This window comes from Cannabis sativa, chromosome X, assembly GCF_029168945.1.
Source record: "Cannabis sativa cultivar Pink pepper isolate KNU-18-1 chromosome X, ASM2916894v1, whole genome shotgun sequence".
NCBI lineage: Eukaryota > Viridiplantae > Streptophyta > Magnoliopsida > Rosales > Cannabaceae > Cannabis > Cannabis sativa.
The window spans coordinates 44,695,282-44,708,857 of NC_083610.1; the positions used below are offsets into that span (position 1 = coordinate 44,695,282).

General features: G+C 28.2%; 2 protein-coding genes and 1 long non-coding RNA gene across 3 annotated transcripts; 1 reads left to right on the forward strand and 2 right to left on the reverse strand.

Moving 5' to 3' along the window:
• The first annotated feature begins 2,610 nt into the window (after positions 1–2,610).
• On the forward strand, positions 2,611–5,101 carry LOC133031874 (uncharacterized). The gene is made up of 2 exons (XR_009684930.1): positions 2,611–2,829; positions 4,703–5,101. It is a non-coding gene; the product is annotated as an uncharacterized LOC133031874 (long non-coding RNA).
• A 565-nt stretch (positions 5,102–5,666) lies between these two features.
• LOC133032204 (mitogen-activated protein kinase kinase kinase 20-like) lies at positions 5,667–6,191 on the reverse strand. Its single transcript, XM_061106075.1, has one exon. The coding sequence runs from the start codon at positions 6,189–6,191 to the stop codon at positions 5,667–5,669; it is 525 nt and encodes a 174-aa protein (XP_060962058.1).
• A 5,118-nt stretch (positions 6,192–11,309) lies between these two features.
• LOC133032205 (secreted RxLR effector protein 161-like) lies at positions 11,310–11,618 on the reverse strand. Its single transcript, XM_061106076.1, has one exon. It carries the CDS (start codon positions 11,616–11,618, stop codon positions 11,310–11,312), a length of 309 nt encoding a protein of 102 aa, XP_060962059.1.
• Between the last annotated feature and the right edge of the window lie 1,958 nt (positions 11,619–13,576).

The window sequence follows — 13,576 nt, forward strand, 5'->3', positions numbered from 1 at the left end:
TGTTTCTATTAATTAATATCTTTGTATTTTAATTTCTGAATATGTAATGAATTATTTATCATATATTAGGGCTTAGGCATTATATATAGTGATCTTTTAAATTTAAAATATCTTACCGTTGTTTTTTTTTAAAAAAAAAAAATGAATACGTAAATTTGGTTTTAGTTTGGAATAATAAATTTTTTTGTTTAAAATTAAAATAGCATTATTAAATATACCTGAAATTCTATATAGATTAATTTATATATCTAACGATCAAAATCACTGAGTTTAGATTTTTTTTTCGAAAAACAAATGAATTATCTATTACTTAAATCACATATATGTATCCTACTACACGCATATTTTAAGTTATATTTCAAATTTAAATTTGTACACATATATATATATACTAGGTGAATGTACGTGCCGAGCCACGTATTGCTAGTTTTATTTAAGATTTTGGTATTTTTAAGATTTTGAATGTATTTTATTTTTAAAGATTACAAATTTTTTGTTTAAAAAAATTAAATATTTATATTTGAAATATTATTTAATAATGTATTAAAAATAATATTAGTGTAATTATAAAATTGTAAATAAATTTATTATTGGAGTAGTAGATTATTCTATTTAGTTCTTTTTTTAACATAGCATTGTAATGTAAGTTTATATTTATAAATATTCTGTAAAGTGTTAATATTATATGAACATCTCCATTTATAAAGCTAAAAAGTGGGTCAATGACAGAAGTGGTATATCTGCAATCACACAAAGATAGAAGTGATATTTCTGCTTCCTATGCTTATCCAGAGAAAATATTAGATAAAAAATAAAGATTAATATTCTCCCAAAATAGGTTTGTTAGAGAGATATGTGGGTAAAATGATTTTTTTCATTTAAAAAAAGATTATTAATATTTAAAAGATTGTTTAATTTTTTGGGTTTAATTATTGGGTTTATTTGTTAACGGGAGATCAAACCTAATCGTTAAATTTAACAGAATATTCTTTTATTTGTAAAGTATATTCTGTTAAACCAAGAATTGCCGTTACATAGGCACTTTTAATATATAAAGATATATATATATATCTTCATATCTATTTTTTATAATAATATCCGAGTTTGATTTAACTTTGAATAATTAATTTTTATTTAATTTAGTTATCTATTTTTTTATAATAATATCGGTTAGATTTAACTATGAATAATTAATTTTATTTTAATTTAGTTATCTATTTTTTATAATAATATATTTTAAAAATTTATAATATCTCTTTAATGTTTAATTTTTTTTTTTTATTTGTATGTAGCCTACGAACGAAATTATTTAATATAATTAGTGTTTAGTTTAGTAGTATATAATAATTTAATTTTAACATTTGTTAGGGTACAATTTATATTATTAACTGTAAAGTTTTATTTTCTTTCTTTCTTTTTTTTTTTTTTTTTTTTTGAAATCGCTATCAAGTTCTATTTTAAAATAAAAGTAATCTACCTTTTAAATTAAAATTGAGAATGATTAGAATTTAATACAATGAAAAAAAAATTAAATTTAACATTTTAATTATACTTTATTTCAAAATAAAAGATAATAATAATTTGACTAATTGACTTTGATTAATAATTATTTATACATATATATATATTATTTTATTGAAAATTGTGTGCAATATACGTTTACGTCTGATGTCAAAACTTATGCAAAATTTATTCAATATTAAATATGTAAAATACTTAGTTTGTGTGTGTATGATCTGCTTTAGTGTGAAAAATAACAGAGACAATAAGATCAAGTTTGTGGAGTCTCACGTGATTTGCACGTGTAGCTCATTTAAGCACAATTATTTAAAAAAAATAATTAATATTTTATCTACAAAATTTATAATACTATCAAATTGTATACTCTAAAATATACATTATGGTGATAAAATTTTGTGAACTCTTCAATTTACAAGCATATAGTACTTTTGTTAACTTTTGTTCTTTTTTATCATTTCACAGTTCATATGTAAATTAATTACTTTTCTCATGAACATTGACCACTACTAAATTATGTCTCTTCTTAAAAAAATTAATTAAATATTTTTTTCTAATAATTAAAAAAATCCAACCTAAAATATATTATTGTTGATTCATATAAGAAATTTGCACCTTCAATTCTTATGTTCTGAGAATAGCAATTTAGTATGTAAAGAATATGAATATGATTGGTAAATATGAAAAAAATTAAATCTGATTTGTTTAAGTGAAACTTAATTTTTGAAAGAAAGAATTTTAAATATTTCATATTACTTTTTAAAATAATAGTTATTAAATATAATAATATTATTTTTAAAATCTAATATTATTTCTAATACTAAAAAGAAAAATAGGCTTTTAAATTTTTTTTTTCATAAATCACAAAATATATATGTGTTATCAATTAAAGTATGTCTATGTAACTGAAATTTTTGTTTATGAGAAATTTATGGGTGACTTCTTATTTTTATTTAATAAAATAATAAAATATTATTTATATATAATAAAATAATAATAAAACAAATCCTATTAATATTTAAACTGATATTAAATTGATTAATTTAGGCTTTGTTCGGTAACAATTTTAAAAGTGGATTTTTATTTTTTTAATCAAAATTATAAAAACATTATTTGAAAGTAATGTTCGGTAACTAATTTTACTTTTTGTTTTTTAATTTAAAATCAACTTTAAACAAATTTTAAAAACAGATATTTTATGATTTTAAAAAATTTTAAAATCACTTTTTTCTCATTTCATTATCTCTCTCTCTGGATAGTTCCTTGCTCAGTTCTATTCCGAAAATTCATCAATGGCTTCAGCTATTCCAGGTAAAGATTTCTTCATCTCCATATCTCTCTCTCTCTCTCTCTCTCTCTCTCTCTCTCTCTCTTGGTCTCTCCCTCTCTCTCAATTTTTTTCTAAGTTTGAAAAAATCTTCATCTCCATATTTGCTTTCTACTTAGGGTTTGCAGGTTTATACTGTCATTGTAATCTTGTTTGAGTTTTCTGCATATTTGGCTTTTTGCTTGTTCCCATGTACTTTTCGTGGGTGTTCATGTAAAATATTTCTAGATTGTTTGTTGGGTCTAAGTGATTATTCATTTAGATGGTGAGCATCTGTGTTAATAATTTTCTTCGAAGAATTTCGAACTTGCATTTTAATATTTCAACTGATTTCGTTTTGTACTTATGCTGATTCTACTGCTGCCATTTTTTTTTTGTTCTAGCTTAGTTTCTTTCTTCGTTTTTTTTTTTTTTGGAAGAATTTCTAGTTGTAAAAACAGCTTTGTGGTGTATAGGTTTTGTTGAAAAATTTGTATGTATTAATCTGCCTTTCTAGTATCTGTTACCTGTTTGATTAAATGCCTCAATGATTATGAAGTACATTTTGATGAAATGCCTCATTATCGTTTTCATTCAAGAGTTCGATGTAATTGACTAACGGGTTATCTATGATACTGTTTTAGAATATACCTTATTACTTTTTTCTTTTTGGTTCTAAGTTGGAGCAAACACTATAGCCACTTTGTGAGAGTGTAGGATTTGTTTGTTGGGTTCAAGAGCAAGCCAAGAGGAAAAAGTGTCATAATTTAGTTTAATTGTGAAATTGTGTTCTCTTTTCAACATGGCAACATCATCAACATCAAGATCTGTCATGGCCTTTTTTATACTTCTAGCATTACTATGAAAATTTCCCTAGTTTTGATTATGTTGTAATTGTACAAAAGTTGGTCCAATGAATAACTGTTTAAAGCTCCATCACTTTAGCTTTTGTGAACATGGTCACTAGCCGCTGTTTAGCATCTTGAAACAGAGGGTATTATTTGTTGTTCTGAATTTTGAGCTCTTTAAATCATAAGATTTCCATCTCTATTTATCACTAGCTCTGCAAATCACAATGCCCATCTCAGTAATACCTTCTTTGACATATGATATATACAATATATACCTTTTATTTGAGTTGTTTCGTACTGATCAGTACAAAATTATTACAATTGTTTTGTCTTCATGTTCGTCTCAAAGATTACTTTTTAAGGGACAGGAAATAAATTTATATAATTTTTACTGCCATTTTTGCTCTGCGTATACTGCCATTTTTACTGCTTATTTCATTGAGTTATGCTGCATTTGTTTTACTCTGTTATCTGGTCCTTATCCGCTGGTTTAGTCTACTTGTTGATGTGCTTCTGGTTGTTATTAGTTCATAACAATATGTATTTACCTTGTGAGCAATATTTTTATGATGATGTGCTCTGCATGTTAAAATTTGCAAATGCGTTCACTGATATCATTATGTTGTATGTATGATAAACCTTGTGAACAATTATGTATAATTATTGCATGTTGTCTTATCCATAATTTTATTAGGAGGGAGTTGTCATCTGATCTAAAGTTGCAGAAATTTGTAAACTTTAATTTCGTCAAAGAGTTAATAATGCCTCGTGTTATCTTGAACCCTTGTCAGTATGTTGTTTTCTGCTTCATTTCCTAAGTTTAACAATGTCTCTCATATATTGTTTAATAGTTGGCCAATGTCAATTTACTTATTAAAAATAGATTTCATAGATACGTATGATGCACACCATTTTTCTTATTAAAGAAGCAGTTCTTATTTTCTTGTGCTATATCTTTTTGGTTCTGAGCTGGAGCAAACACTATAGCCATTTTGTAAGAGTGTGAGGATTTGTTTGTGGATGGCAGCAAAAGAAGAGATAAATCAATTGGCACTACGAGTTCTCGATCGGCGAAAAAAGCAAAGTTCTCACTTGCATTGGCAGAAACATTGACGGTATATAATGAAACTGCAAAGCGAAAGATAGAAATGTATGAGAATTCAATGACATTGACAAAACATCTCTTATTGGATGAGTGTATTGAAGCTCTCAATCAAATTGACGGAATTAGTGGAGAAGTATACGCGAAGGCTATTGAGAAGTTTGAGAGCAAGGTGTCTAGAGCATTATTTCTAAAGATGCCAAAACATTATTAATAATTAAAACTTTTTAAATATTTTGTTTCAAGATTGGACAATTATTAGTTCATATTTTATTATGATTTTGTCAGTTTTGTGTTATAGATAATGAATTTTGTGATTTCAAATTACTTGAATTTTTTTAAAATGCTAATGAGTATTTTTTATTTAATTTTTTTATAATTATATATTTATTTAAAAATAAAAATAAATGATATTCATAATTTTTTTAATTAAAAAAAGAAAAAAAAATCAAAATTTATGTTTTTTATTTTTAAAATTAAAAAATAAAAATAGTTACAAAACACATTTTTGTTTTTTATTTTTAAAAACAGAAAACAAAAGTGATTGCAGAACACACTTTTATTTTCTGTTTTTAAAATTTGAAAACACAAGTGGTTGTAGAACGCATTTTTGTTTTTCAAAAACAAAATTTTAAAAACAAAAAATCTATTTAAAATAAAATTTATTTTTATTTGATAAGTATAGTTTTTAAGAAAATGAATTGGAAGAAAAAAATTAGAAAATCTTAATACAATTAAAAATATAATTTTTTATATAAAATAAAAATTATTAAAATGAGGTGTCTTTAAAATTTTTTTTGGGTGTAAATAAAATTTTTCAACTTCATTCATATATAAACAAATAAAATGTGTTACATTTACATATCAAATAAAGATAGATTGATAAAAATTAAGAGTTCTTTATCTTTTTTCTCTTAGGAATTACTTTATTAATAAATCCACTCCCACCTACAAATGGATGACTCAAAAGCATGGTGGCGGATGGTCTTTCCAATGGATTGGCTTCAAAACACTTGACGAGAAAATCTTTAGCATCTTTAGACATAGTTTCATTTATTTTGTTGTTCCATCTTATACTTCCATCTGTTAGCATATATAAAACAATACAACCTAGTGCCCATATATCCGAACACTGTTCTTGAATTTCATCTTCTACACATTCTGGAGCCCAATAAACTTTTGTTCCTTTCACAATACTAGGAGTCATCCAATCGTCAGACATCTTTTTCGAAAGTCCAAAATCCGATATTTTAGCCACAAAATCCTCATCGTCGTCTTCTTCCTTCACCATCAATATATTCTCAGGTTTCAAATCGCAATGAACAATACCTTTCTTGTGAACACACTCAAGTCCTCTCAAAATAGATTTTGTATACTGTCTCACTTTAGTCTCAGACAATATAGTAACGTCCATAAAATCAGCTAAACATCCACCTTGAGCATACTCCAAGAAAACATTGTAGAGTTTAGTTTTGTTTCCGTTGTTATGCACATTGTGATTGTTATGTCATCTCCAAAACATCGAACAATGTAAGGACTATCATGAAAGAGTTGGAGTAACTTCTTCTCCTTCTTGAGCTCATCACTACGAGAAGCCAAAGTAGTTTTAACGGCCATAATAGGATGAGAACCATTTAAACGCGATGATGTTATTATTGGAGGTGGTTTGATCATCTCAACCAAGTAAACAGTGCCATTATAACCTTTTCCAAGTAGTTGACTTCGTTTCCATTTACCCGTATTATTTATAGAGTAAATACTTTGTTCTTCACTATAATCATTTTTATGAACATTGCTATAAAAATCACTTTCTCTACGTAATCTCTTCATTGTTTCTTTTAATTAATATCTTTGTTTTTTAATTTCTGAATATGTAATGAATTATGTATCATATATTAGGGCTTAGCATTATATATATAGTGACTTAATAATAGTTTCAAATAAATACGCGTACAAAAAGATTTTTTTACATATCTTTTAAATTTAAAATATCTCACCGTTGCTTTCCTTTTTTTTAATGAATACGTTAATTTGGAATAATAAATTTATTTGTTTAAAATTAAAATAGCATTATTAATTTAACCTGAAATTCTATATAGATTAATTTATAAATCTAACGATCAAAATCACTCAGTTTAGATATTTTTTTTTAATGAATTATCTATTACTTAAATCACATATATATACTACACTACTATTTACGCGCATATTTTAAGTTATATTTCAAATTTAAATTTGTACACATATATATCTTCATATCTATTTTTTTTTTATTATTATAATATCTGAGTTTGATTTAACTTTGAATATATATTTTTATTTTAATTTAGTGGAGGAACCCTGCATGGGTTTATTAAAAAATATTTACATTAGGGGTTTTCCATTTATTTTTTTAAGGTTAATGTATCTTTTTTTTTTTTTAAAAAAAAACAAGACTAATATGTATTTGTACAAATAAATTGTAATCATTACAATTATAAAAAATATATTTTCCCTCAAATTTTTAAAATTTATAATATCTCCTTAAAGTTTAATTTTTTTTTTTTGGAAAATTACGGCTTAAATACTTAATGTTTCAGATTTTATACACTTAAATACCTAATGTTTATTTTTGGAGGCGAAAATACCTAATGTTACAATTCTCTTACACCGTTACTACCACTTCCGTAAATATAGACACGTGGAAGGCACAAATGCATTAAATTTATTTATTTTATTTTAAAATTGAATATTCTTAATATCAAAAACTAAATACTACTTATTTTTTTAAAAAAATAAGAGAGATACAATACTAAATTATCATAGCTGAGTGAACCAGTGCATTATATGGAACATGATTATCGAATTGAAGTGCTAAGATCATGTGAAAATTGTTATGAGAACAGGTTTTTGTTTTTTTTTAAACAAGTAGCATTTAGTTTCTGATATTAAAAATTTTAAGTTTTAAAATAAAATAAAAATAAATGTAATGCATCTAAACTCTTCACGTGTCCATATTTATGAGTTAATGGAAGTGGTAGTAACGGTGTAAGAGTATTGTAACATTAGGTATTTTTGCCTCTAAAAATAAACATTAGCTATTTAAATGTATAAAATCTGAAACATTAAGTATTTATGCCGTAATTTATTTATTTATTTTTTATTTGTATGTAGCCTACCAACGAAATTATTTAATATAATTAGTGTTTAGTTTAGTAGTATATAAGAATTTGATTTTAACATTTGTTAGGGTACAATTTACATTATTAACTATAAAGTTCTTTTTTTTTTTTTGAAATGGCTATAATGTTCAAATCTATATATATATTTCTATATAAAGTGTGCCTATATAACTGAAATTCTTGATTTATAAGAAATTCATGGGTGACTTTTAATTTTTATTTAATAAAATAATAAAATATTATTTATGTATAATAAAATAATAATAAAACAAATCCTTTTAATATTTGAACTGATATTAAATAAAATCACACCCCATTTAAAAAGAAAACAGCCGGGGATTAATCTCAAAAATAGCTCTTCCCCTTTCAATTCAAACCTCTTTCTTCTCTTCTTCGTCCATGATGCCCAATTTATATCGCATGATGCCCAACAGAATTCTTGGATAGCGTAACTACGATATTCTCAACGGGCACCGACAGTAGCATCACTTCTGTCAAGATCGAAGGACCAAAATGGAACTCTTTCGTCGCAGATCGAGGAATCAAAATCGGAGACGTTCTTCTCATGAACCCTTGGGTTTTTCTGGGTTCTCTTCTCTCTACCTCTCTTCTTCTCCTTGTTAAACCCTAACTTTTTCATATAGCAGTTCTTGTAATGAGCAAGTCCAGCAACCAGTCCGCCATTAAAGTACGTTTACACTTGAATTTTTTTCTTTCATTTGTTTTGTCTTTTAAATTTTTCTTTTCTTTTCCATTTTATTTTTCTAAAAAGTTTTGATTTTTGTGTACAGGTTGACGCAGCCCCCGCTGTAGTCCCATTCTCGAAGTATGGCAGAAAGGTATTTTTTTTTTTTTATTTCTTTTACAGTTTAATTAATCTTCATATGCATGTGATCAAATCAAAATATTCAAAGAGAGCGCGATCGAGTCGGTTCATGGTTTCTTGTGGTTTTACTCAAATCAAAATCTACATAATAATATATGTTTATTGCTTATTATATATATATATATATATATATATATATATACTAGTAAAAAGCTACGTGCAAAGGCACGTATACTAAATTTTATTCTAGTTTTTTTTCTATGTTATTTTAAAGTGATACAATTAAAAATTAAAGAAAAAATATTATTAGTTATTAGGTGAGATTATTATTATGTGTATAGGAAGAAATTATAAATTAATTAATCTTATAATTTTAACTTTTAATCAAATAGGGTTCTAGATATATGAACAATAAATAATCACGTAAAAATAAAAAATAATTATTTGAATAAAGAATTCAATATACACAGTTATATATATGAATCCCATTAATCAAAAATAATTATTCAATATATGAACGATAATTTGTCAGACTATATGTTTCCCGATAAAGAAATCCACCTCCTCATAGTCAAAAATAAATAATACATGTAATACAGATCTTTGTAAATAGAGTACCTAAAAGGTTTAAGTGAACTAAATAATGATTAAGAAGATCTAAATTACAAAATGAAAATAACATGTCTATATGAGTATGATTTTTTTGCTATATGAGCATGATTGATCTAAGAGAAAATAGATAAACCTATAGACATATGAATATACTTAATATTTATTTTGACAAAGAAACAATTCAATTATAAACAATTCTAAATATCAGCTTGACAATTTCAACACACTAATTACTCATTAAATAACCATAATGTATACATCATGACAGTTTTATTTTATTTGATATCAAATGATAGAGATTATTGAGATTTTCAGCCATGGAAAACACAATACGATCAAAAAGTAATGCTCATTAATTGTATATTTCAAAGAAACTCAAATTTCCATGAATGTCCCTAATAAGATATAAACATTAAAGTTGTAAATTAAAAAAAAAAAGTAGCAAAATTTCTGTTAATATAAGAAATAGAACAAATTGAAAATTTATACAATACTGGAATTTGAACTCTTAGAGGCCAATAGCGAAGGGGCGAAACTCGTTAGATCCCCTAGTAGAACACTACCTTAATATGAATAAATTAGCATCATAAACAAAAAGAAAATTAAAGGGAAAAGACTTAATAATTATGTGACAAATAATTAATAATTGAATTAAAAAGTTAAGATTATAAGATTATAAGATTAATTTGTTAGAATACTGTAAACTCTGAATATAGCCCTAATTAATTCAAGAGAATCAAACAATAAGATTAAGGAATAGCGGAAGCGTACCGGAGTCCATAGAATCGACCTTTAAATGATCTTTATTGGTATGATCTTCCAATTTGCATCAAAACCTTTCTCTGAAAATTTTTCTCTTGGTGATGGGGATACAAGAGTGAAAAGATTCGATGCAAATGGGGACCATTACCCGTTATATTACCAACAGACAAACCTGTTGGTAATATTTATTGACTATTTCTATTTGGCCCCTCATCAATATAGAAATTGTCTAATTGGTATCCACATATTAAAATCATGACAATCATGCCCTTAAGTCATAAACTTTATTCCAAAATAGACCACATAAATTTGACTTATTTATTTGATGACCCAACACACATTTTATATATACAATTGTGACCCCAATAAATTCTAACAATCTCCCACTGGTCACATATGTATACATATAAACGTGTTAACCTTATTGAGCTCATAACTTTGTCATCATAACCATAGGCATGTGCAATCTCGTCCATTAACTATATCAACATAGGATCAAAGCGATTTTCGTTGTATCAATCACAACTAAACCCATCAATGGTCACATATATCAACATAGCCAAATGACATAGATCAATCATGATAATGTGGTATGAAAATTACATGCATGGTGATCTATTCATGTCAATTTTCAATTGGTCCTACTTTACTTTATGGAGATCAAAACTTTAGCTTAGATGTACAAAGTGAAATAAACTGACTAACATAATTTCTGATCAGAAAAATATCCAAATACAGATGTTTCATGAAACAAATAAAACACACTAAAGACAAACTCCCACTGAATCTAGATATCCTCATAATCTAAAACACCCATACGAGCAGTGTGCTCATGAAAGACCTTGGGTGGCAAACCCTTAGTAAGGGGGTCTGCAATCATGGAGTTTGTACCTAAGTGTTTTATACAAATCTGTCCACTTTGTACCCTTTCTTTTACAACAAGGAACTTGATGTCAATGTGTTTTGACTTCGTCGAGCTCCTATTGTTGTTGGAATACAATACAGCTGACTTATTGTCACAATACAACTTAAGTGGTCTTTCAATTCCATCCACAATGCGCAGCCCAGTGACAAAGTTCCTCAACCATATACCATGGTTGGATGCCTCATAACACGCAACAAATTCTGCTGCCATGGTGGATGAAGCTATGAGTGTTTGTTTTGCACTCCTTCATGATATAGCTCCACCACCTAACAGATATATGTAGCCCGAAGTGGATCTCCTACTATCTTGGCATCCCGCAAAGTCAGAGTCAGAGTACCCAATGATCTCAAAGTGATCTGACCTCCTATATGTGAGCATGTACTCTCTTGTTCTCTTCAAATATCTCATAACCTTTTTGGCTGCTTTCCAGTGATCAATTCCTGGATTGCTTAAGTATCTGCCTAACACTCCAACAATGTACGCTATATCCGGACGCGTACAAACTTGAGCATACATTAGACTCCCAACAGCCGAAGCGTAGGGAATCTTTTGCATTTCTTGAATTTCAAGGCTTCCTTTAGGGCATTGTTTAAGACAAAATTTGTCTCCTTTAACGACAGGGGTATCACCTGGTCTACAATCTTGCATGCCAAACCGTTTGAGTACTTTATCGATATAGCCCTTTTGTGATAATCCAAGAATACCCCGAGAACGGTCTCGATGTATTTGAATTCCTAACACAAAGGAGGCGTCACCAAGATCTTTCATCTCAAAATGCTTGGATAGAAATCTCTTAGTTTCGTGCAATAAGCCTATATCATTAGTGGCAAGCAATATGTCATCGACATATAGAACCAGAAATATACACTTACTCCCACTAAACTTATGATACACACAATCATCAACAGCATTCATCTCAAAACCAAATAAGAGAACCACTTGATGAAATTTGTGGTACCATTGACGGGAAGCTTGCTTGAGTCCATAGATGGATTTTTTTAATTTGCAAACCATATTCTTTGGGTCACCAACCACAAAGTTCTCTGGTTGCTCCATATAAATTGTCTCATCAATGTCTCCATTGAGAAACACTGTTTTAACATCCATCTGATGTAACTCAAGATCAAAGTGAGCAACAAGTGCCATTATTATTCTAAAAGAGTCTTTCGATGAAACCGGAGAGAAAGTCTCTTTATAATCAATGCCTTCTTTCTGAGTATAGCCTTTTGCTACAAGACGTGCCTTAAACCTCACCACATTACCATTTTCATCCCTCTTGGTTTTAAATATCCATTTACAACCAATTGGTTTTACACCTTCTGGTAATGGGACAACTTCCCAAACTTTATTGTCTTGCATAGACTTATTCTCTTCATTCATGGCATCATTCCACTTTTGAGAGTTAGAACTTTTCATGGCTTGATGAAAGTTGATTGGATCATCTTCCATCATTCCAATGCCATCCTCATGTTCTTGAAGATACACTATATATTCATCTGGATTAATACCATTTCTTCTTTCTCTAGTGGATCGTCGCAAAGGCACTTGTTCTTGAGGTTGTTGAGTTTGTACCTCTGGGGTTTGATTGACTATGTTTGGTTGCTCTTGATCTAAAACTTGATCAATATTAGGAATGGAATCCTGGATATTGTCAAAAGCAATTATTGGAATAGGAATCAACTCATCCTCAAGAGAAGTGGGTGATTCTAAATCCTCCTCAAAAACAAAGTCTTTAACCGTATTTCTCCCCCCAAACTCAATATCCTCAAAAAACTTTGCAGTTCCCGTTTCAAATATATTCTTTACTTTGGGATCATAAAACTTGAAACCCCTGGATCGTTCAGAATATCCAATAAAGTAGCTGCTCACAGTTTTGGGTTCCAGCTTCTTTTCATTTGGCCTATAAGGCCTAGCCTCAGCTGGACATCCCCAAACATGAAAGTGCTTAAGACTAGGCTTTCGCCCTGTCCAAAGCTCATAAGGTGTTTTTGCAGCTGCTTTAGTTGGTACCCTATTCAAAATGTAGGCTGCTGTCTTAAGTGCCTCTCCCCAGAGGGATTCTGGTAAGGTTGAATGACTGATCATACTCCTTACCATATCTTTAAGAGTACGGTTTCGTCTTTCAGCAACACCATTCATGCTAGGAGATCCTGGCATAGTATACTGTGGGACAATTCCACACTCCTCTAGATATCTGGCAAAAGGTCCTGGACGTTGTTCACCTGATCCGTCATATCTGCCATAGTACTCACCACCACGGTCAGACCTGACTTGCTTTATTCTTTTGCTAAGTTGATTCTCAACTTCAGCCTTAAAAGATTTGAACACGTCCAACACTTGAGACTTTTCATGAAGTAGAAATAGGTACGCATATCTTGAGTAATCATCTATGAATGATACAAAATATCGTTGACCATTCCAAGAAGGTGTAGGAAATGGCCCACAAATATCTGTATGTATCAACTCTAAGACATCTATAGCTCTTTTCGCACCCAATTTCTTTGTTTTGGTCT